Consider the following 25,791-nt stretch of genomic DNA (forward strand, 5'->3'; position numbering starts at 1 on the left):
TTATTTCCACAGTCCAGTAATTTATTTTAAATTTGAGTAATTTCAAATTCCACAAACAAAACTGAATAACAGCAATATTTTGTTTGAATTCTCTCTTCTGTACACTCAGTGATCTAAAACACCACAATATCCAACATACACAAACCTCAGGGAAGGGTTAGTAAATACACACAGATTGGAATCATGGTGCTCTTTGTTCCTGAATGGAATGGTCCCACAGAAAAAGCACAGGATACAGCACAATATAAGGGCACCTGTTACATATGAAGTGAGCAAAAACACACTAGCATTTTCTATATGTGTAATGAGGAAACCTGCATAGGTTAGAGGGCCTTTTATGCTCATTTAAAAGTCAGGCAAGTTGTCTGTAATGCATTTTTCAAATAATTTGGAGAGCACTGCAATCCAATGTAGGATATGCTGATTAGTGTTGTCTTTGTTAGCACTGACAGTCTTGCATGGTCACATACCAATATTTTTGCTTTAGCTTTTTTTTGAATAAAAGATTTAAATGCATTTAGACAATACATATTGTAAGCTGTTTACATACACTAAATTTAAGAGATTCAATATTAGTTTTTTTTTTTTCTTTAAACACTACAGAGTGCAAATCAGGTTCTTCACAACAGATTGAATATTAAGCAGTTCTTCCAAGAATGAGGGGAAAGAAAAAAAGCCCAAGTGAATAAAACATTGAAACTATTCCCCTTTGAAAATAAATTCTAAAATGATGCGGAATGTGAAATAAGCTTTTAACATAGGTGATCAAAGTTTATAGTTAGAAACAAAAAGTAGTCCTTCATGAAATAAAGGTTATAAGAACATGTGCCTGTTTTTCCCATTATAAACTGAGAAGTGGGTAGAGACGATGTTTCAGTACGAAAATAGGTGACTACAGGATCAGCTTTCCGTCTCACATGCTGTACCCAAAGCCAGGCTGTGGCTGCCCATAGGGTGGTGCAGTATAACCATAGCCAAAAGGTGCCTGGGGAGGGACTGCAACACTGGGTCCTGCTGTCAGCATCAACTGGGGCTGACCTAAAGAAGAAAACACAAAGGAGCGGGGTGGGGGACAAGGAGGTGGGAGAAACTGTTAGTATTGTAAAACTATCACACTCCAATCTCCCCTACTCTAGTGACATAATCACAACTTATTTAGAATGAGTTTTGCAGGGGCACTTTTCACTGTCACAATTTTGGCATGACAGTCACGCTAAGAAAGGTCCTGCCTAAAAAAGCCAACAAACAGTGCAGGGCAGAGGGCCAGAACTCTAACAGTAACTATGTTACTTCATATCATTTAAAGCAATATGCACATGCATGCTTGACATGACTGGGCAAGACATCTGCCAATAAGCCTATCACCCCATGGTATTTGGTGAAATATAATCAGCACAGGAAAACTTAATTTTTTAATGGACATGCTTTTAACACAACTCAACTTAAAAAGTTAGATTTACATTTCTAGTTTAAGCATGTCTAAATGGTAATGAAACCTAACACATTTCTAGCAAAGAATCCAGTACTAACTTAGAGAAAGCAATCAAAAATAACAAGACCCACTCAACTATGCATTAGGTATGAAATACATTAAAGCATACAACCTCTTTCAAATACTATGTTAATACTCTTATGAAGTTTAAATAGTTGTTGACCACACCAAGAAAACAATCTGTAGAGAACCTGGCTTATTTAGAGGGAGAAAACACATAACACCTCTCCCCACTCCCCTCAAAAAAGTACTCTATCTCCCACTAGAATGTAAACCTAGACCAAGATTTCTCCCAGCACAAGTGACCTCGTGTCTCTCTTTTCTCTGAATAACAACCAAAACCTGTCTTTAGTGAGCAAATTCTTTTTGGAAACTAGCAGTTTATAAAAATCACTTCTAACCGTGATATTGACATCTATCTTGAAATTCAAACCCCATTTTCAACTGCCTACAAGGACTATCCATTTAAACACCCTGAGGGCAAGCCAAATTCAGTAGATGCCCCCAAATTATTAACCCACCCTGTTTTTGTTCTTACTGTTTCCTATCTCAAATATGTCAAACATCTTGCTCCCATCCCTAAGAATCTACTATATCTTCTCCAACTTGATCAAAACTACCCTGGTCCACTAAATTTCCAAAGTCCTTTTTGTCTATGGTAAAAAGGATATAATGCTATATTTGTATAGTATCATTTCCTTTAGCAGGTTGAGATAGTGGCCATAATTTTATGCCCTCCTCCAAAGAACACCTGGTTATAGTGTTATAACCTATACCCTTCAAATTCATTTTTCAAATGAATTTGTTCAGCAAGAGTGAAATGGAAAGGGGAAGTAGTTCAGACATGCATGTGTAAGAAATTAAAACGCTTTAAACATTCACTGAGAGTTTGACTATCCTATCTCTCTGGAAAGTTCTCAAATGGAAACTCGACCCAGTTCTCTGTCCCAGTTAGAATTTAAAGAGAGGATGTACTCTTTACATAAAGCATAATAAAGACAGCATTGGCATAATCTCTCACCTTTCACACTTCTGAAAATTCAATTCATCAATACTTCTTTTTTAGTAATTTATGAATAAGTTTTTAGTAAATTATGAATAAATCAATCAGTGACCAGGCAATAGGAAAACTTATGATCTTAAGTGACTGCTGAGATTATCTTTGCATTTAGGTTTTCTTACTGAATGTCAATGCCTGCTTTCAAACTGTTTTCAGAAAAAAATGACGGTAGAGGGAATTATTCCTTAACTCAGCGAGGCTTTTGCACTTTACAAGTTTATATTTCTATTTTGACGTAGAATCCCTAAAGAATGAAAGTAGAAAGTTTGTCTACTATATTTCTGTGAGGTTAAAAAGACAGAGATTACCATAAACAATAGGTTGTGTCTCTGTAGCTTGTTCTTCTTCTTTTCTCAGTGATTCTGAAGCATCTAATTTATCCACCTGGAGAAAAACAGGTAGTATTACTTAGCACCTCAAAAGTATTCTAAACCTAGGTTTATGGCAGAAAGTGGAAAAGCCTTAGTATGTTAAATTTTGTCAAAATAAAACAGACCAGAAAGAACATTCTCAGGCCCCCTCAAATTCAATGGCAATGTTCACACTTGAGTCAAGGTGATTTTTAGCACTGTCATTATAAACCCTCAGGAAGGAGGGATTTATAAATGCCATAAAAGCTCACGCCAGGCTAAAACTGGGCATGCTAGGATGCAGCCGGCCTGAGGGAGGGAGAGAACGAGAAGGAACCACTTTTTCAAATGAAGTTTAAACCCTACCAAAGATAATAATAGTAATAATAATGAACTCATGACCCAGCAAAAATCCCCTCCCCAAAGGAAATGGAATTCAAAAAAAGTGAAGTGAGTCTGATGAGTGAACAGGTACTTGTGCAGAATAAGCTATCTTTTGCCAATTGTGCACAGCTTCTGTCGATATTGGTTACAGGTACAGACTGAAGTTTAAGACTCAAATGGCTCCATATTTGATCTTTATTATATAAAGACAGGCCGCATGTTTTAATGCTCTATTTTCTAAGAAGTACCTAGGAATGCCTGATTTTGCCCCAACTTCTTTGAGGAACAAATTTTTTGCTTTTATTAAGCCAAAGAAGTAAATGGGTATTATATGCTAGCTACTCTAAAGTGGATAATATCAAACAGAAATAATACTGTAGAGGAGTCCAAATGTATTGGTGAAAAAAAGGAGCTGCAATACATAGGTCCTTCCACTAATTAGTTGTGTGACCTTGGCAAACCACTGCACTGACTCTCAAATTTCCTTGTCTATATAATGAGATGGCCGAAGGAGATCATCTGCAAACTTTCTTCTAGGACTAACATTAAAATGATTTGATTCTGTAATTCCGTGAAGAACCGGGGAGAGGTGACATTAGGACACTGGGATTAGGCAATCTCCACTGTACAACTTCCATTTACCTTTTAAACTATACTATCTTTTAAACTATATTTAAAAGTTGAGATCTCCAAAGCCTTATAATTGGTCTATCATTATACCTGAAGTAAAACTAAACTTCAAATCTCAGTGTTATCTATTACTAGTGGTTTTAAAAGTCGTAAGTGTGCTGGATGAGATGGGGGGCAGAGTGCAGGAAGGAACTTTTTATGAATGTTCACTGCATGTTCTTCAGAAAGGTCAACAGCGAAAAATCACTCACAAAAAAAGACATGCCGACTTCAGTGAAAAAGCTATGAAAGGTCCTAAAAAGGTTAAAGCGGCCCCTAGTTTCTATTTGAAACTATTTAAAATAGAGTGAGGGCCGGCCCCGTGCCTTAGCGGTTAAGTGCACGCAATCCGCTGCTGGCGGCCCGGGTTTGGATCCTGGGCGCTCACTGACGCACCGCTTCTCCGGCCATGCTGAGGCCGCATCTCACATATAGCAACTAGAAATATGTGCAACTATGACATACAACTATCTACTGGGGCTTTGGGGAAAAAAAGGAGGAGGACTGACAATAGATGTTAGCTCAGAGCCAGTCTTCCTCAGCAAAAAGAGGAGGATTAGCATGGATGTTAGCTCAGGGCTGATCTTCCTCACAAAAAATAAAATAAAATAGTCTGAGTCTTCAAATATGCCATTAAGGTTAGGACAGTATTTTATAAATATTTTAATTATTTCATACTAAACATCATAAATATGGGTCTAATCCATCCTAATGTGTCAGGGAACAAAATCTGAGAAAAGTATGCTGAGGCAGACTGTAGATACCTTCAGGTAAAATGTGGTTTTTCTACCCTAGGAAGATGGGTTCGTTTGCTTTTGTATACTATTTTCCTGTTTTACAGCCTAAGTGTTCATGAGTTATGAATTACCCCAATATCAAATTAAAGACTACTATGGAGTATAAGTACCATGAGAAATACCCAGTGTTTGGCATCCAAACTTAAAACAAAAATTTTTACAGCTATATACTTTAAAGCACAGTTTGTGCCATCAAGGGTCAGACGGAGTTTGCTAACCTAAACAGTATCCAAGAGTGAGCTAAAGAGGTTATACAAAAAAATATACGGATGAGTGTACATTAATAACTTCTAAGAAGAAAAATGAAACAACAAAAAAGCCACCACTGCATAATAAATTTCCAGACCTTTAAGGAAAAGAATCTCAAGTGAACTCATGTTTAAAAGTTAATGTCTGAGTCAGATGTTGAAGAGACAAGTCCTATTACAGAAGTACACTGAAGACACAGAAGAGCTAGCAATATTACAATGCCCAGGCAGAGACATAGGCAGGTTGGGCATAGGAAAAAACAAAAAATAAGAACTCTGAAGGAGTAGCATCAAACTAAGCAAAAATTTTTGCTTTTTCTATATAATGGGACAGCCTCTGGAAAAGCAACATCCAATATTTGTTTCCACTGACCCAATTTAGATTGCTCAAATAAGAAAAGCAGAGAAGGCTTTTATGAACACAAGCTTTTGTTAAGAGCTGTAACAAAAGTTTCTGATCCTTGGATTTAAAAAGAAAAATTACAGGTAAGCATGTCACTGAATTCAGTTCCATCTGTGCTACTGAAAATTCACTAAAATGTAAAAGGCTTTTCCACAAAGACTGCAATATGCTGCAGAGGAAAAGTTAACATGCAGTCAGTTATTTTGGTGTATGTGTGCATGAAAAAAAGGCAAAAGTACTGAAGCAAGAAGTGAGATCTGAAGATGACTGTTGCTATACAGGCTCTCAAGAAACACACACAGCCCACAGCAATGCTTTAAGAGTTTCAAAAGTAGTATGATGTAATTGCAATGACTATTGTACATGCTTGATTTAAAACAATGCATTACACTGCAGTTCAATTACCTGTTTTTCACACACACGCTTTCTAACTGCCTTGCTTACTAGCTGCTGAAGGGCCTCACACACAATGCACTTTACTCAGGTTTGCCCTAAGTTCCAATGGTGACTCCAATTTGGTTCTTTTAAATTTGTTTCAACTCTCCTTTACCGTCCCACCCTTTCTTACCACAATTTGATACCAGACATAAGACTGTAAGTTTGTTTCATTTATATTGGGATGGAGACAAGCCAATAAAGGAAGCAGCAACCAAAAGGTACCTAAATTTCACCTTGGACAAGCCAACAGATGAATAAGAGAGGAAATTTTAGGTAGCTTCAGAGGTGTGCCTTATTACAGAAAGTAGATGTTAATATTACTTCATTATATACAGAAATAATCCATGTTGCTTAGCAACAATTATAGCAAGCTACTCTCATGATTAAAAGTTTTGATTCCTATTTAATATGGACTACCACCATAAGAACTGGACACCTGGAGAAACATGAGGAAAGTCTCTTCGGAAGCAGCTAGTATCTCTTGTATCTACTTTCAGCAAAAAATTAGTAAGAATCAAGAGATCAGAAACTGGATCACAGTCCTTCAATACCAAAAAAAAAAACCCAAAAAGCCTTTTAGGGCATGTATATACATATGTAAATTCAGCAACTGTCAGGCAAGCTAACAAAATAACACCAGAGGCTGTTTCAATTTATTTAGAGTATTAAGAAAATCCTATTATGGTCCAGATACCCTGACAGGGAAGAGAAATTTCCTGAAACTTTGGAATTAATATGGAAACTCACCATGCTCAGTTTTAAATAACATATTTAAGAGAGACTGTGAACCAACTACTGATTAGCCTCCTGCCCTTCCTAAAGCCTATTAGCCGATTAGTAGCAAACATCTACTAATGTCCTATAGCTCTACTGTAGTTATGTTTCAAGGGACTTGCAGAGGCTTTAGTGGAAATTTATTGGGGAGGAAAAAGCAGCAGCAGCAGTGTAGAAAAGGAAGGAAAAAAAATCATGCAAATTCCTTAGACTTAGTCCTCCAGACTTAAAGATGGAAAAGAATCAACTTTCACCTTTTCCTTTATTGCATCAACCTGCAAAGGAATTCAGAAGGTGCAGCTTAGAAAAAAATCAAATTCCATATTGAGCATAAAAAGGTAGAATCAGCAACAAAAGTTTAGGGGAGAAACATCTAACCACTAAAAAAGGTATAAGAAAAGTGAAAATAAAGGGCATACTGGAAGCAAATTTTAGAATATATATTTTTTTAACTTCAGAGCTTATTGCAGAAGAATTTATGCTAGAGTCAGTGTGAAAGAAAGCAGCTTAATCGCTAGTAAAATTTACAGCACTTCGGTTAACAGAAGCTTAGAGCCAGGTCTCACAAGTTGGCATTATGCATAAGGAAAGAAGCTGTTCTCGCTATGGCTAAGATAAGGCAACTGGTTTTTCTCTTACATTGGACTTTCAGAAGTTTATACACAGAAAATGTTAATTCTTACAAAATTATAACTGAACACAATGGCATCTAATTAGATGGCAGCCTAAGGAAATATTCAGTGTACTGGGGGTTGTTAGTGCTTTTCCCCCCTTTACTTAGGCATGCTGAAGAGATCAGATGTGAAACTGTGATTTTAATAAGTATGTTTTGCTTTAACGAAACGGATCCTTTAAGACCACTTTAAAATGTTGTACAGCAAGCAAGCTAGTAACTTGAGAATAGGGTTAAGTAAAAAAAATTCTAACACCAAAAAGGGACACTAAGATGAATAAGTGAATTTTATAACAGGATTATACCCCCACAGCTTGTTTTATGCGCTTTTAGGAAATGTGTCATTAATTGTTAACCTATGATATTTTTAAATTAGGGGTTAAACTATCAAAACATTGAGAAAGATTAACAGGATGCTAAGAATATATATGTAGCTTCCCCAGGGGAAATGGGCATACATATTAAAGTCAAGAACCAACCAAATAAAAGGGAATCTACACTACTAGTTGTGGACATTTGAGTTACAAGAACTGATTTGAGAAAGATGTTATTTTGAAAAAAAAAAATTTTATCAAATGTTTAAAAAGAAGAAAACCAAACATACAATATAGAAGTAATACTATTCACCCTCAGAAAAACATTGAGGGTAAACATTCTGACAAGTTATGTTTGAGTTTGCTTTCCATTCAATGTCATTTGTCAGATATTAAAAATTTCTGGAGAGAAGGAATATTTTATGATCAACTAAATGACTTCTACTAGAGAAAAAATATTAGAAAAATAAGTATGCCCATGGAATTTTACATATCCTCAAGATAATTAATTCTGAATATACTCAAGAGGTGCCATTACCTTTGTCAAGTATTCCTTCATGACCTGGATGAAATAGGGCATGGCAAAATCCATGATATTGTGCCTCCATGCAGTTTCCAGGACAACATCTGGCCTTAAAAGATCATAACAGGTAAAGAGACAAGCTCCAAAGCACTCTCTTTTTTCTTCCTGCAAAAACCACTGTAGGAGCTCTTCAGCCAACTCAGTATCTTTAGATTCAGAGGCATACTGCATTGCATCCTATTCAAAGGAAAGTATGAAGGTCAAACATTAAACTCAAACATACTGAACTGGTAAACCAAGTAATACAGAAGGAAAAAAACCTCTCTCAGTTATATCATTTAAATTAAAATTTTAAAAGAAAAGGAAAAACAGGGTAAAGCTTTTTTTTTTTTTTTAAACAAAGAGAGGTGTAACATAAACATAAGACAGCCCCTAGATTCAAGAAATTGACTTAATTACCATCTCCTCAAATGGGGGCCTAAAGGTAATTCTCATATTCACAAAACTAATACTTTTATAGACCATAATCACTTGTAATACACCATTTTAGAGTTAACACAGATCACCTAGTACTTGGATTAATAGCCCCACCCCCACCAAATTTATCCACCTTGTACAGGCTATCTTTCTTGCACAGCTCTACACTCTGTTTCCAGCGATTGTTGCCTTTGAAGAGATAAGCAGCAATTCTTCTAAACTCAATGAGTTCATGTTTTTCCAAACGCTGAGCAAGTGAGATATTATCAAAGTTGTCATAAGCATCTATTGATGTTCGCAGAGCCTAATAAAAAAAAAAGCCATACAAATGCCAAATCAGTGTTTCATTTTAGTTTAAAATTTACGTTCTAGGGCCGGCCCCGTGGCTTAGCGGTTAAGTGCCCGTGCTCCGCTGTTGGCGGCCCGGGTTCGGATCCCGGGCGAGCACCGACACACCGCTTCTCCCGCCATGCTGAGGCCGCGTCCCACATACAGCAACTAGAATGGATGTGCAACTACGACATACAACTATCTACTGGGGCTTAGGGGGAAAAATAAATAAATAAAATCTTTAAAAAAAAAAAAAAATTTACGTTCTATACTTCTTGATCAGTGAGCCATTATAGTAATATGACAGCCTAGATTCAAGCATCAAACCACAGAGTTGTAATCTGAACAAGTATCAAGGTTCTTCAATCTAACTGTATAACAAAGTCCTTGAAGGTACTGTGAAATTTCTAAAGGTGCAGTTTTCTCTAAGGTTTTCAGTATCATGAACTAACTTGAATGGTTATGAAATTGAGAGAATTTGTAATTTGGAGGGTAAGATTTTATGCTCTAGGGAAACTCCTGATACAACTGAACATGATATTCAGTCATACAGATCAGCATGGGATCTGAGCCTACAAGAAAATCATGTTGACAGTAAAAGAAAGAAAAGCAACTAGCTCAACCTTAACTCTCATTTTTTGCGTTTGAAATCCTTCACAAGGGAAATTTTGTTACAAGACAGATGCTAATATGGTACAGGGCAAGAAAAGTAGTGAATAAATACAGTTAATACCAAATAAGTTTTATGGATTACTTAAGAGATCAAAGACTTTTTCGACCCTAACTACAATCTAAATGTTTAGGGATGAAGTAACCATAACATTTTTTCTAAAGCATTAACTTAGACAAGATCTAAGCAAAATTCTGCAAACTTGGCACTTAATTAGAAGTCAGATTTGTGAATATTGAAAACCTCACTAAATTTAGATCCTAGGCATACAAGTACCTGTTTACAAACCTACAGGATAATGGACTTTTTAAAATGTAAAACATACCCAACTTTACAACCTAATCATAGCCTGAGTTTTGAGAATATATGCAAGAACCAAGTTTTTTTTTTGTCTGTGTGAGGAAGATCACCCCTGAGCTAACATCTGTGCCTGTCCTCCTCTACTTTATATGGGACGCTGCCACAGCATGGCCTGACAAGCAGTGCATCGGTGTGCGCCCGGGATCGGAACCCGGGCTGCCAGTGGTGGAGTGCATGCACTTAACCACTACACCACGGGGCCGGCCCCAAGTACCAAAAGATTTTACCTGATAATCTTCTTCTGTAATAAAGAGGTTGTTCAGTGATTCATTCACAGATTTGTTGTTGTGGTTCTGAACTGAACGCAAATATGGTTTCACCAGTGGTAGCTGTTTAACCTTTAAAATAAAGAGTTTGTTACAAATGTAGCTCATCATTCAAGTTCCAAAGACAAAAGTAATCCAAGTATGTCTTAGTTCCTTGCTATGAAGTTTTGAAGATTTAAAAATCATTACCTTGCTGAAATAATTGACTGCACGAGTATGATCCAACCGTGGAGACAGCACCATCAGCAAATCATTTAACAACAGAGGCTTGAATTCTAAGTAGAACTGTATTGCTCTGTAGTATAGTTCCACATTGGCAACCTAAAATGGGAAAAATCCAAAAGTCAGAGTTATTTCCTAATGAGCTTTCTCTTTCTGAAGACTTTACCTTCTGAAGAAGGTACATACCTTGGTAATGATATCTTTGAACTGTCCTTCTTTCCATGCATCAGTTGGATGATTCATCATGGTAATTATGGCATTATCATATTCTTCATACTTGTCATACAAAAACACCAATTCTGCCCAAAGATGAGCTTGTTCTGCAGCTCTTAGCACCTGCATAAGAAAAATTTAATTGCTTTAGATATAAGTCTCTAATTCTAGCCAACAGCCTTAAAAAAAATTTTAAAGTTATTAGTTTTAGCTATAGAGCTGCCTCACAATGTTTAAAGTTGGTTACCTTAGGAATATTCACTCTAGACCAGAACAGCTCCAGGTGCTCCCTCATTTTCTGTGGCTTAAATTTAGAATATAGAATAGCTAATTCCGTAAACATCCCCATATGAGCTCGCTCAAGTCCCAGTGCTGCTTCCAACATGGTTATCAGTTCTTCAAAATATCCACGATCCTAAATAAGGGAAATAAGCAATTAAAGATAAGAATATGTGGCAAAGGTCTTAATTAATAAAAAAGACTCCTGTTCATTACCTGATAGTAGTTGATAAGTTCCTCCAATTCATCTGCATGTACTACAATATGAAGCCCACACATCTGAGCGAGACGGAACTCTTTCCCATCTACACAGGCAAAGCAGACCTACAATAAAACATTTCAATTAGGTGAACTCAAATGTAAACATGGCTGGTTAATTCAATTAGTCAGTTTAAAGAACATTTCTGAATAGCATCTTAATTCTTCACTCAAACTGGTATTTAGATTACCTCTTTCCATGTTCGAGTACTGTTAGCTTTCCTAGCTCCATCAACAGCTGCCTGATATTCGCCCAGGTGAACCAGGGTAGATGCCAAGCGTCCAAAATTGGAAACATTATTGTATAACAACTTAGCAGCATCATACATTTTTTCATCATAACAACGGTCACCAACCTGGAAAAAGACAATCCATTTTCAGTAAGCCTAAAGTCAGTCCTCTTTCCACAGTCACAACTCAATTTAATACTGAAAAACAATATTTTTCCTTAGAAATCTTCAGTTGTGATATGCTGACCCTACTAAGCTAATAAAGTTGCTCAACTATTTTTACGTGCTTTAAAAAAATCTGAACAGGAAACCCACTTGTTGGATATGAGCATTATTTGGCCCATTAATGAATTCTTCTAACTCTGCAAGGCGGTTTGTTTTAGCCAATGCAAATATCAATTCTGTCTCCACATAGGACTCTCTAGCCTTCTTACGAGCCATCTGCAAGTACTTCACCAGTTCTTCCCAGTTTCCTAGGTATAGAAAAAGAAAAAATAAATCCAAGCACTAACATCTCAACATTTATCTTTTCACCCAAGTCAAAGAGAATTGCTATTAATTTCCTTTTCAAGGAAACATTATAGAGAATAACAAATGTAAACAGTGAAATGTATCTAAAATAGCAAAACTTCTATTACACTTCTGTATTATCATCGGCCAAATGAATAGCTAAAATTCCCTTTTTCCTTACAGTTATAAGATTAGAGATCGATCAGAATTTTATTAAACTTCAAAACAGAAAACTAATCTTTCCCATGGACCTTATGAGTCCACGAAATGCAGCCTCTCTTTATCTAGACTAAGATGGAGGGCTAAATGTTTTCACAGGTAACCATGCAGTTATCTAACTCCTACATAATTCATAATAGACAGGTATCTTAATGCTTAGCTTAAGCACGTAGCTTAGGTACATTTTCTGAGGTCACAAACACATAAAAGCAAGAAGTCGTACCACTAGTATTGGCAGCCTGAACAACTTCCATGTAGGATGAAGGATCATCTGCTTTGATATAAGAATCAATGGCTTCTTTAACCATTCCTTTCTGCAACTGGGCTTTCGCAAGCTGACTCCAAACTGCAGGCTCATTGCAGCGTTCAGCAAACTCATACGCCCGATCCAAGTTTCCAATGTGTTCAATCAAGACCTAAGCAACCAATTTTTGAATTAGGGTTACAGTAAAATGAGTCTTACTACATAGCAATTACATGTAAACGGTTAAAATTTTATTGCTCTTCTATTGCCACAGAAATATCCTCACGGGACAATGCATACACTGAATCAAGAGAAGGCATTACATTTAGTTAGTAAATCAACTTAGATAATCGCAGATTTACCTGTACTGCTGAAGTATTGACATCAAATTTCCGGAAAATGGCAAATGCTTCTTCAAAGAGCTCATTGCTAATGGCAATATTGGCAATATCGGGGGCATCATAATTATCCAGGCGGTTAATATATTCCATAACACGCGTACGGTCAGCCTTAATTGCAGTGAGGATGAGAAGGTTCTGCAAATTCCTGTAAGAAAAAAGATTTGAATGTAATCATTAGTCATAAAGAATAAACACTGTGGCTATAAAGAATTTTTTGTCTCAAGAAGTGTGGTGAGAAGAGGAGAGTATTAGAGAGAATTCAGACAACATTCTCTAATCTTTGTCTCTTAATTCCTTCCCAAACTGACAGCCCATAACCAAAGACTGAATATAAATAGCCAATGGACCCCTCTCATAGCATACCTGTGCTCACTGAATACAGAGTTATCGAGGACAATTTTCTCCAGCAGTTCAATGAGTTCATTTGGAAGGTCTGCAGTCATAAAAGCCTTGACAGTTACTGACACTTCTTCAGGGTCCTGAGTCTCAGACAAGGCTGTCTGTACAACCTACAGAGGATGTACAGTGAGTAAGCACTGAGATTCAAGGTGGTTTTGAAGATATTATCTAATAAGAATAAGTTGGCCTCTCAGTAGAAAACTTGAAATAGGTAAAAAAGAATGAAGGAGAAAAAAACACCTTTAAATTTACCACCCACTCAAAGGTCTTTCTAAACAAATCCACATATACCTATACCTCGTGTACTTTCCACTCTGTAGAAAAATCACTCTAATTATATAATTTCTATCTTTTCCCTGATTTAAACATTATCCATACTAACCACTCCTCATTATCACTTTAATGGCTACATATAATTCAACTAAATAGATGTGGCATCATATACTCAGTAATTCCTCTATTTTTGGCTATTTGCATGGTTCCCAGATGCTGCCGTGAATATTTTTTCCAGGAAGCTTTGTATCTACTTGAGAATCTCCCTTAGAAATGCTTCCTAGAAAGGAATGAAAAATTAATAGCCTTCAATCCATTCTCTTCCAAATTTATACTTGTACTAGTAGAATTTAAGAACCATTACAACAACCTTCAATTTTTAGGGTTTTAAAAAAATGTTTTCAATTTTATATAATTATAAGCCCACATCTCATTCACAGGTCTGTGCCTACTAGGGAGATTGAACATTTACCTACTTGGTTTTCTGTATTTTCTCATCAATTCTTATCCTTTGCTGACTTATCATTGTCTTGAATGTTTCCAATCAATTTAGTCACATCTCAGGTATTAATAATGGCAATTCTTAATCACTTTATTAAAATATTTAATTGGCTATTTTCCTTTTAACTATGATGAATTGAGAGTTTATATAATTAAATTATCTCTTTAGGATGTATTTTCTAGGGACAAATGTATTTTACTTTTGTTAACATTTATGATACATTTTTAGTATAATTTTTATTTTCTTCTACTTTTTACTACCTTCTCTCACAGGTAAATATGATCCATTTGAGTGTATTTCAGTATATGATGAGGGAAAAGGTTTTATTTATAGTTAAAAAGATAAGCCTTAAACACATGTGCCAATTTTACCTGGTCAATTAGGGGTCTTCTGTAAGGATTGCTTTCCAGTAGCACACTACCCCACAATTCTGGATCCTTTCGGCGTACCAGATAGCGGGAAAGACTTTTGAAGAGGGAATTCTCATTGCAAACCTAAATAAGATATCCAAGATTAATTTCAAGGAAAGAAGTAAAGACTTTTTCTAGACTGAGTTTACTTTTAAGGCTTATTTCCTATCCTTTATACTCTGTGTATTGATTTATAGGAAAAAATCTAGTACTTTTACATATAATCTTCAACAGGTCACAACCAAGTTTTTCTTATTAAAATTCAACCAACAGAAAAAAACATAGTTATTCATTTCTGGAAGTTTCAAAAAGCAGCCCGATGGTGGATCTATTTTGGGACTTCATATTTTAGTCTACTGGTCTGTCTATTCATGCACCAGTACTGTGTTTTAATTACAGAGGCTTTGTAATGTGCTTTAATATCTGGTAGGGCTAGTCCACCTTCATAGCTTTCAGTTTACTAGCTATTCTTCTGTGTTTATTTTTCTATGTGTACATATTCATATGTATACGAATGTATGTACGTACAGAGATGCATATATTTCCTAGCTCTGACCACTAAAAGATCCCAGAAGCAAATACACGTAGAGCCCAGGGTTGCTAATGGCATTCTTCACTAAAAGGGATCAGAGTTCCTTGGGAAAATGGCTGATTCCAGGGCTGAGGAGGGCATAAAATGAGCATGGTGTAACTTTTTGTGACAGAAAATAGGGAAGTGCTCAAAGAACAATGAAACCATGACACAAAGCTACAGGAGGCAGGCAGAAGGGATTTCTATCAGCCAAAACTAGGACAATTTGAGAATCAATATAAACAACAGTAGTGGATTATAACCTACTGAATAAAACAGGAATTCATGAGTGCATGAATACATGACCACTAACTGATAAATGTGGAGATCGTGCTGGAGTTGGAAAATCATCATTTTGCAACCCACACATTAAGAATGGTTTAAGAAGAATCAATAGGTTCTAAATTAAGGGGTGGGTGGATGCAGTAGGATATTTGCATGGTCTCAAGCATCTTCTCACAGACTACTTATATCTGCAAGGGGAAATATAATAATTATACAATGGAGAAAATGACAACTTGATAAAGATGACTCTACAAAGGAGGGACAAAAGGACATCAGGTGCTTCTGCATATAATAGCAGGAGAAAGACAAAACATCACTTAAGCAATATTCTGGATGAAAATGTATAATCTAAATCAAATCAGGAGGAACCATCAGAGAAATTCAAAATGAAGAACATTCTATTTCTTAAAAAGAAACTTTTCATTTATATGAAATATACAGAATAGGTAAATCCACAGAGAAGGCAGCTTAGAGGTTGTCAGGGGCCAGGAAGAGCGGGGTGGGAGCGGGGAGAACATGCTACCAGGTTTCCTTATGTGGTGATGAAAACTTGGAACTAGATAGACACGGTGGTTACACATTGTGAATGTACTAATTGCCACTGAACTGTTTACTTTATAGTAAACAGTTCCTAAAGCCCCCAAAGCCCCAGTAGATAGTTATATTTCATAGTTGCACATCCTTCTAGTTGCTGTATGTGGGACGTGGCCTCAGCATGGCCGGAGAAGCGGTGCGTCAGTGTGCGCCCAGGATCCGAACCCGGGCCGCCAGTAGCGGAGCGCACACACTTAACCGCTAAGCCACGGGGTCGGCCCCGAACTGTTCACTTTCAAATGGTTAATTTTACATTATGTGAATTTCACCTCAAAAAAGTTAAAAATAGGAAAAAAAGACTATTTTTACAATGATATCAGTGTCATAAAAGACAAGACTGAAGAATTATTTCAGATTAAAAAGACTAGGGGCCGGCCTGGTGGTGCAAGTGTTTAAGTGCGTGCGCTCCACTGCAGCGGCCTGGGGTTCGCCAGTTCGGATCCCAGGCACGCACCGACACACCATTTGTCAAGCCATGCTGTGGCGGCATCCCATATAAAGTGGAGGAAGATGGGCATGGATGTTAGCCCAGGGCCAGTCTTCCTCAGCAAAAAGAGGAGGATTGGCAGATGTTAGCTCAGGGCCAATCTTCCTCACCAAAAAAAAAAAAAAAAAAATTAAAAAGACTCAAGAGATATGACTACTACATGCAGTATGTAATCCTGAAGTGGACGGAAAAAATTGCTCTAAAGGACATTATTGGGTCAATTGACAAAATTGGAATAAAAGAGATTTTAAAAAGAATTCTATCAGTGTCAAACTGACTGAAGTTGGTATCTACAATATGGTTATGAAAGAGAGTATCCTTATTCTTAGGAAACACACGCTGAAGAGGTATAAGGCCATGATGTATGCAACTTATTCTCACATGGCTAAAAAATTATATATGTGTGTATACTTATACATATATATGTATGTATGTTGTATATGTGTATGTATGAGAAACCATATGAGAACACAAGTGATAAAACTAGTGGGTTTACAATGTTAACAGGTGAATACAGATTTGATCTACTATCTTGGCCACTTTAAGTTCACAATTATTAGAAAATAAAGTTTGAAAAAAAGCATGTGTCTTCCAAAAATATTCCATATTACCTGAAACTCTCAAAATTCACTAATTTAACATTATATAACAAGATTTTTAAAAAATGCAGCCTTCTCTCTACACATTCAGCTAGTAGTACTCACATTAATAAGTTCCAGATCACACTGGCCACGTTCATAAGCAACACAGGCCAGATGTGGATCTCTCTTCTCACAATACTTTCCAACAACACGACTGTCATAATAAGGATTTTCACGAAGAAATCTCTCTGGGTTGTTATTACTATCTATGTAGATTTTGGCTAATGCATTATGAGTAGCAGGCTCCTCACAGCCCTCATGAATTCTGGCCTCTAGCCAAGGCAGAAGCAATTTCAACCTAGTAAAACAAAACAAAACCACACACACACATACTGTATTATAAATAATACACTCTTGACATGCTAACTATATAAGTACCTTACGGTCTATAATGTGCTTTCCCATGCATTATTTTGAATTCTCAAAAATCCTATTACAAATTGGGAAATTAAGACTCAAAGATGGTTAAATGATTTGCCCAAGCTAACACAGAAGGTATATAAGACTGTCTTTAGGGGGCTGGCCCCGTGGCGTAGCAGTTAAGTGTGCGTGCTCCGCTGCTGGCGGCCCGGGTTCGGATCCCAGGCACGCACTGAGGCACCTCTTGTCAGGACATGCTGTGGTGGCGTCCCATAGAAAGTGGAGGAAGATAGGCACAGATGTTAGCCCAGGGCCGATCTTTCTCACAAAAAAAAAAAGACTATCTTTATACTCCCCCAGACCTATCTGCTACATTATCTAGATAGGATATATAAAGAAGAGATTATAGATTCACAGATTGTTCTTTTTTATACTGGACAAAAAATCTAGACTTTAGAAAAATTTTGTTTAGGGGTAGGATGGGGATGTGGTATTAGAAAACAAGCCAGATGATCTGAGGATCCTTTCAATTTTAACACAATTAACATACAACATTACCCACAGCCAAACGGGGCAGTACCCTAAATACATACAGGGAACAAAATCTGGTAGCTTTAGAAGCTCTAGATTTAATTATTCTAATGCTCATATGATCACTCCGCTAAGGGTCATGGTTTCACTAAGCTATAGCTTATGTTTCAATGGTCCTGATGACCAACACTCTTTTACCATGGTTTAAATATCAAAAGCACCCACTCGGGGCCGGCCCGGTGGCGCAGGCGCAAGCGCAAGCGGTTAAGTGCGCGTGCTCCACTGCGGCGGCCCGGGGTTCACCCATTCGGATCCCGGGCGCGCACCAACACACCGCTTGTCAAGCCACGCTGTGGCGGCATCCCATAGAAAGTAGAGGAAGATGGGCATGGATGTTAGCCCAGGGCCAGTCTTCCTCAGCAAAAAAAAAAAAAAAAAAAAAAGAGAGAGAAAAAGAAAAAAAAAATGGGCCGGCCCTGTGGCTTGGTGGTTAAGTGCGCGCGCTGCGATGCTGGTGGCCCGGGTTCAGATCCCGGGTGCGCATCGAGGCACCACTTCTCCGTTCATCCTGAGGCCGAGTCCCGCATACAGCAACTAGAAGGATGTGCAGCTACGACATACAACTATCCACTGGGGCTTTGGGGGGAAGAAATAAAATAAATAAAATCTTTAAAAAAAGAAAAAAAAAAAAAGGATGATCGGCAGATGTTAGCTCAGGGCAGATCTTCCTCACATACACACACAAAAAAAATCAAAAGCACCAAGAGAAAGAGCAGTAGGCCAACATTTTGCCTATCAAATTCATGTAGTTATTAGGAACACACTCCTATTAGGGTAAAGACACTTAGCTTTATTAATAAAGGCAAAAATCAAGCTCCTACAAACGTGTGCAACCCAAGCAGATGTGCCATGTCAACTGAAAGAATACAGATTAGCTAAGGCACATCTAGACTAGTGACTTGGATGTGAATCTAGTTTACTACAATATAATTTGTCAGTTAAAGACCAATTGTCTAATTATAACTATCTGGTTATTTGCTTGGAATATACAATAAATAAGACTGTTTTCAGTATTAGACTTAAGACAACTGAAATCTCTTTTTTTTTTTTTTTTGTGAGGAAGATCAGCCCTGAGCTAACATCAGTGCTAATCCTCCTCTTTTTGCTGAGGAAGACCGGCTTTGAGCTAGCATCTATTGCTAATCCTCCTCCTTTTTCTTTCCCCAAAGCCCCAGTATAGATAGTTGTATGTCATAGCTGCACATCCTTCTAGTTGCTCCGGCCTCGGCCTGGCCGGAGAAGCGGTGTGTTGGTGCCCACCAGTAGCGGAGCATGCGCACTTAACTGCTAAGTCACAGGGCCGGCCCGTGAAATCTCTTTCTAAATGTTAAACTGTTACGACCTATAAGGATTCAAACTAGGCTCAAACTTTTAAAATTAGTATTATATTCTATATCTCCATTGTCCTTAAATGAATTTTTCCATGTTTGAAACATTCAAATACAAATTCTATGAATACCATTAGTAAGACACCTATACCAACTCAGGTTAAAATTAAACGCCATAGGCCTTTTTGGTGTCTTTTCATAGCTAGAGTAACTTCCCACTGATATACCAATCCACCAACCTCATTTACTATATCAGCACTTTCTGAACAGTAGTTCATCAAAACATCCCCATTAAAAAAGAGACTTCATGGTATAAGTATTAGACGCACTTACACTAAGTGCTTACACTGTATTCTCCTCTATTGAAAATCTATAATTCATATTAGCATATTAAAGTTCAAATTAAATATAAGTTTAACCCAGAGTTACAAAGGGAACTCTTCTCTCTCATTATACTTGAAGAAACATCATACTATTTATCAGAGAAGAATTAATTTTTTTTTAATAATTTTTATTTATTTTTTCCCCAAAGCCCCAGTAGATAGTTGTATGTCACAGCTGCACATTCTTCTAGTTGCTGTATGTGGGACGCGGCCTCAGCATGGCTGGAGAAGCAGCGCGTTGGTGCGCGCCCGGGATCCGAACCCGGGCCACCAGCAGCAGAGCGCGAGCACCTAACCGCCAAGCCACGGGGCTGGCCCCCAAAGAATTAGTTATTAAATATAGTAGTATCATATCTAACTATACAGGGGGGCTTTTTACACAGTTTGACACAAAGTCAAACCATGTAGCTGTAATTACAAACATGCAAAAAAGTGACCAACCAGGTTAACATATTTTCTATGACAGTTGTAATGTTTCAGAAAAGAGATTTTTTTTCAGCACCATAACTCGCTTATCATTTCTCAATTAGGTGTCTCCAGGGAATTATGGTCCATGTGTTACTGAGTAGCTTTTAGGCAAATGATAGATTATGTTTTTTTCCATTACCATGCTAAGAGAGACTACTAATTTATCCCAGTTATGAAGGTTAAAAGGGTACAACACCTGTTTCTTTTTTCAACCTCAGCGACAAGTTCATCAGTAGAAAATTGACCTCTTACAACAAGAATCAAGTTTTTAATGACATCTTCAGAGCAATCAACATCTAGTAGCCCTCCAATAACCACAGGAAGTCGACTTGGATTCACCTATGGTAAAAAAAACAAAAAAATAGAAGAATGTCATTATGATATTAATAAGCAAAGCACAAATGAGTTTTAAAAAACTCTCATTTCCCTCTTGTAAACTTAGTTTTAAAATTCAGTAACAAATTGAGTCTAAATTTTCAACTAGACAGAGGAATTTAGCAGGAAGTCTGGCTTGGTTAATTAATTACCTCAGCATTGTTCCAAAGGATAAATAAGTCCAAAGAAGCTCAAGTGACAGAATGACTATGGAAGACTGTCGGAAAAAAGTCCTCCACGAGAGCAAAACTGCCTTTCTATTTCTGGAATTAGAAGGCAAAGTTTCTAATGTCTATATTTAAGATGGTTTTAAAACCACTTTGGAGTCTATGGCCTCTTTACAGATACCTCAGGGGCTACCAAGTAAGTAGGGTGTAGGCCACCCAACTTTTTCAACTACAGCAGTTCTATATTCTATTTTACATACTTGGCATACATGTAAAATTTTAATCAAAGAAAGGATTCTGTTGGGGAAAAAAAAATGTTGAAAGCCACTGCAGCAGACCATTCCCATTGGGCACAGAATTTCAAAAGGATGAAGATTTCGCGAGTATAAGAAAAATCTACAATAACATCACATTTTTAAGTTATCTAAGTATTACTTACCTTCTGTACATATATCTCTATATACTTTTGAAGATTATTTCTATATAAATAGAGCACCAAATCATGGACGAAGTCAAATCGATCACACACAATGATAAGTGGTAACTGATCTGTTAGCTTCGCTTCCTGAAAAAAGAAAAAAAGAAGCCTTAATTTTCTCCTTCTGTGAGGTATCAAATCTATGTAAAAATATGACAATCTGTTCTACACTGGTGGGAGAGGTTCACATAAACTTGGGTCTTCTCTTAAAGAATCATGCCCCAATAGCTGGAGAGTGCCCATCCCAGTTTCAGGAAATTTTTACTAAGCAATACTTAGATTCATAGCAAAATACCAGGTCGTTCCCACACACATTCTTTACCAAAAAAAGTAACAAATTAAGATCTGAGAGCCACCAGTGGCACTCAAGACATAAAATCATCACACTGGGACTTTCATTAATAGTAACACAATTGAATTTGGAGTTGATTTAACAACTACAGTCACATTGTCAAAATTATGGCATAAATGGCTCACATTTGTTTCAAACTAACGACTTATTTTTTACCCTTCCCCAATTCCAATCTATTTGGCTAACCTCTAACACTTATAACAAACTCTACAAGGAGCAGCATGATGGTGATGGCCATGAATTAATAAATACACCATATGTTGTTATAATAAGGTAAAAAAAAAAAAAAAAGCACTTAAAGAAAAGATATCTTTAAATTGCCAATTGCTTTTACCACTACAAATACCAAGCTATAATCCTACTTATAGACTGACATAGATGTTAGAGACAGGTAGGTAAGACCTATACTGGGCATTTACCTGATACATGTCCTGTTACATTCCACAGACACAAGGTACAGCACAAAAAACAACAGTTTCCATCAGGAATTCATTTATACACAGTGAAACATTCCTCAATAAATGATTCCTCTATGACAGTCTACTAAGGAAGTAGAACTAAGCAGGACAGAACTTTCCCCAATGACAGCCACTAAGAACATTATTTGCAAGGTTCGAATAAAATACTTCCTGAGTCTAGCGCATATCAGTCACTCAATTATAAATAACTTGAAGATTAGTCTATGAAGTATTCAGAGAACACTAAACTAAATCTGAGAGTTATGAGAAATCTTGACCAAAAAACCAAAATGGCTGTAAATCTGAAGTGGAAGTCCAGCTGCAGATTTTTCACATTAAGGAAAGTCTAAAGCAAGTATTATTTAGCACCATGGAAACTCTACTAACAGCTGCTAAAATCACTTCTAGAAAGAATGTTTAATCTACCCATGCAAAAGATTTCAGTAGGCCAAGTTTTTCCTACTAAGTGAACATCAAAAAGTTAGTGGATCAACACACTAATCTTCTTTATCCTGTTTAATATACATATAAAATATTACATACCTTATTTTACCACTTAGGGAGAAAAACACACTTGTAAGTAACCTAAGATTACTTAGGTATTCTATTCTCATGCATGTGTGTTTAAGATTTCTGCTGGCAAAGACAACTATACTACATTCCCAAGGAAAATTCAAGACTGAAAAAGTAGACAAAAACTTGGGCCAGCTGTTCTGGCCTAGTGGTTAAGTTCAGTGTGCTCCACTGCAGCGGTCCAGGTTTGGCTCCGGGTCACGGACCTACACCACTCATTGGCGGCCATATTGTGGCAGCAACACACATACAAAATAGAGGAAGACTGGCACAGTTGTTAGCTCAGGGTTAATCTTCCCCAGCAAAAAAAAAAAAAAAGGTAGACAAAAACTAGGATATTTTCTTGATTGCCTAAATGTGCACCATTTCATACGTGAAAGTAATGTTATTAATATTTTAAACTATTTACTAAAAGGTTACCTTTTAGTTATTATGGTTAAAGATTTTTAAGATCAAAACTGAAATTAAATAAATACTTTCAGAGGTTTTCTTAAACACGAAGTTATTCATGTAACTAATATTCTTGTTGATATTGCTGTTAAGTTAATTCCAACTCCTAGTGACCTTGTATACACTGTTCTTACATACTGGAGATATTGCAGGGAATAAAGTATGCATTCCCTCAAGGGACTTATATTCTAGTGGAAAGAGACCATGTCTCATAGTGTTAAGTGTTATAAAGAAAAATAAAGCAGGATATGGGGGAGGTGACAAGGAGATAGGGATAGGTTTTATTTTAGATAGGGTAATCTGAGACATCCTTTCTCAGGACATTTGATCAGAAATCTAAAGGAAGGTAAGGGAGCAGGTCATGAAGGTCTGACAGATAAGTAGAAAAGGGCACAAGTAAAGGCCCTGGGGCAGGAGAGGGTTTGGGAAGATCCAGAAATAGCAAGCAGGCCAATGTGGTTGAAGCAAAACCAGGAAAGGAAAAATGATAGAAAATAAGATCAAAGGTAGCAAGAAGCAGATGATGGGTCTGAAGAACAGTTCCATACTGTCTATGGGAAGCTCCAGTTCTACAAGGTTAGGGCATGAGCCAAATGATACTAATGACACCATTTCATCCTGCTCACAGGCTACTTTAAAGGATTAGTCATCTTCTACCAATCTCTGTATTCCTGGTGGCTAGCACATAATTGGCACCTGAATGTTCAAGACCAGATTCAGAAAAGTATTTTTCTTATCACAGAGTTTACATACAACACCAGTCAATTACACAGCTGGTACTTCCAAAATGAAGTTTAATGATAGTGATGACGAGATGCGGCATTGCAGCTACAAGCTACAGGTCAATAAAGAAAGTGAGTCAATGGTCTAGTATGTTCATTCTCACTACTGGGGTGAGGCTGAACACAATAGTAGCATCTTAGTATTGAGCCCCCATCTCAGATTATTTAAAGATAAGACATTAGGTTTACCTCCAACTCAGGCTGAAATTAAAATTCCTTCAAGGAGTCAAGAAAAACTTAAAACCGAAAAGAAACAAAACTTGCCTAATAAGAAATCACATGTAGGCCAACTCTACCTTATTTCCAAGGCCCATCAACACAGCTTATTAACAATGGTTATCACTTGAACACCTACGGCATTCAAGGTACTTGATAAACACAGCTTGTGGTTGAAGAAACTGAGGCTGAGGTACATTAGTTAATTTGCCTGAGGTTAACAGCTAGACATATACTGAATGAATAAACAATAGCTAATAAAAGAAATGGAATTTGAACCAGGTCTGATTGGTTCAAAAGCCCATAATCCACATCCACTCCCCTACTCTGTCAGACGTGCACCTAATTCACAAGTGTGAAGGGGAATCCTCATCTAATTAGGCTTCATGGGTTAAGCAACCTACGGCTGCACCATGCTAGTATCCAGAAGATCTTTTTTGAAGCTCAAGAAGAGCATAATTAAGTGAACGTAGTTAATTTAGTCCTACTTCACATGTATATGATAACTCAAATATTAAAACCCAATGCTAAAGAAATTACACCTGCAGCAAAAAAGCTGAGAGCTTAACAAAAACAAAAAGAAATCAGTGTAAGAATCTAGTAGTAGTCTTAAAAAAAGGAAACAGTACTAATACTCAAAGGAGGAACTGAACTGGTGTTACGGGTACACTAGTCAAGCACACAGCATCAAATCTTTCTACTTTGGAAGGTTTTTTTTTTAACACCAGAAAGTCTTAGGTTCAAACAAATCATATTAGTCAGGCTACTCAGAATGTTCATGATGGCCAAGACATTATAAAGCTATACTTTGGGGGGAAAAGTTTATCTTTCAATCTAAAATGTAGGGCGACTTCAGCACTTTGACCATCTCATTACACTAAAACTCTTAAAGGTTTAGCTATTTAATCTAGAGCTCAGGTATTAAGCTCTTCAAAAGAACAATCAGCTAATACAACTATAGATTATCTAAAAATTATGCCAGTGTAGGAGTAAGAAAAACCTATTTTTTTCTACTGAACTACACAATAAATATTTTGGTTTTAGTTTCAATCTAAAGTTCTTCCAGAAGACAATACTTAAGAACTTTATATACAGTCTCTGGAATCATTTCATATGTATAAAATACAAATGTAAAATATATAAAAATATATATATTGGGGGCTAATATGAATTTTCTAGTTTTCCTAATTTTTATAGACAACTGCCAATTTTAAAGTTTTATTTTCCTCAGAAAGTAACTAGTAGGTATGAGAATAAACCTAAAGTAAGTTAAACATTAAACAAAATTAACTGCCCTTAGGAATGTTTTAATAAGCTAAGAATCTTTAAACCATTACTCTTCATTCTAACATAGGCAATTCTTACTTCTCTATAACTAAATTCATGTATCCCAAAGCTGTTTGATCTTATCTTCGATTTATGAATTATACACGATTAATTTCTTAAGGCAGGCTAATTTGATGACAGAGATAAATCTATGTCCTTTAGACAACAGAATCCTCTGCATACAACAGAGGCTCCTTAAAATGACACTGAGGGCAAGCTGATATCAAAATTCAAAAGGAGCCTAGACGATATTCTAAAATGACACTGAGAGTCTACAACCACTTTTTGAAATTTTTCTTCAGAAATTAAAGTGAAAGAAAGGAAATTCCTTTGAGATAGTGCAATTTCTTTCTTCTTTTAAACAGATGGTCATTCCTAAGTATTACTTAGCAATTTCCTTCCCTATTTCAAAGGAAACCACACAGTATTAAATTTGGAAGAAATAATTCAGCACACAATCTGAGAAGGCTAAGAATTTCACATTTGTGGAAAAAACATTTTAAAACTATGATCAAATC

At 36.7% G+C, this 25,791-nt stretch overlaps 1 protein-coding gene across 2 annotated transcripts in view; it reads right to left on the reverse strand.

The window, feature by feature from the left end:
* CLTC (clathrin heavy chain) overlaps nucleotides 1-25,791 on the reverse strand; it is a 66,088-nt gene continuing 40,297 nt past the window's right edge. The window contains exons 15-33 of one of the 2 annotated variants that reach the window (XM_014790901.2): nucleotides 21,078-21,203; nucleotides 20,293-20,435; nucleotides 17,030-17,264; nucleotides 14,350-14,472; nucleotides 13,168-13,313; nucleotides 12,766-12,949; nucleotides 12,383-12,575; nucleotides 11,746-11,903; nucleotides 11,392-11,556; nucleotides 11,159-11,266; nucleotides 10,911-11,078; nucleotides 10,637-10,786; nucleotides 10,418-10,549; nucleotides 10,190-10,300; nucleotides 8,736-8,906; nucleotides 8,141-8,362; nucleotides 6,870-6,890; nucleotides 2,861-2,936; nucleotides 1-1,038 (exon numbers count right to left, since the gene is read on the reverse strand). In XM_014790901.2, coding sequence (XP_014646387.1) covers nucleotides 914-1,038; nucleotides 2,861-2,936; nucleotides 6,870-6,890; nucleotides 8,141-8,362; nucleotides 8,736-8,906; nucleotides 10,190-10,300; nucleotides 10,418-10,549; nucleotides 10,637-10,786; nucleotides 10,911-11,078; nucleotides 11,159-11,266; nucleotides 11,392-11,556; nucleotides 11,746-11,903; nucleotides 12,383-12,575; nucleotides 12,766-12,949; nucleotides 13,168-13,313; nucleotides 14,350-14,472; nucleotides 17,030-17,264; nucleotides 20,293-20,435; nucleotides 21,078-21,203 — 2,757 coding nt within the window. In that variant the 3' untranslated portion in view covers nucleotides 1-913. The remainder of the gene's footprint in view (nucleotides 1,039-2,860; nucleotides 2,937-6,869; nucleotides 6,891-8,140; nucleotides 8,363-8,735; nucleotides 8,907-10,189; nucleotides 10,301-10,417; nucleotides 10,550-10,636; nucleotides 10,787-10,910; nucleotides 11,079-11,158; nucleotides 11,267-11,391; nucleotides 11,557-11,745; nucleotides 11,904-12,382; nucleotides 12,576-12,765; nucleotides 12,950-13,167; nucleotides 13,314-14,349; nucleotides 14,473-17,029; nucleotides 17,265-20,292; nucleotides 20,436-21,077; nucleotides 21,204-25,791) is intronic. The other variant, XM_004434794.3, reaches the window with a different exon arrangement.

Source organism: Ceratotherium simum, chromosome 16 (assembly GCF_057802395.1).
Source record: "Ceratotherium simum simum isolate JZ-2026a chromosome 16, ASM5780239v1, whole genome shotgun sequence".
Classification (NCBI taxonomy): Eukaryota; Metazoa; Chordata; class Mammalia; order Perissodactyla; family Rhinocerotidae; genus Ceratotherium; species Ceratotherium simum.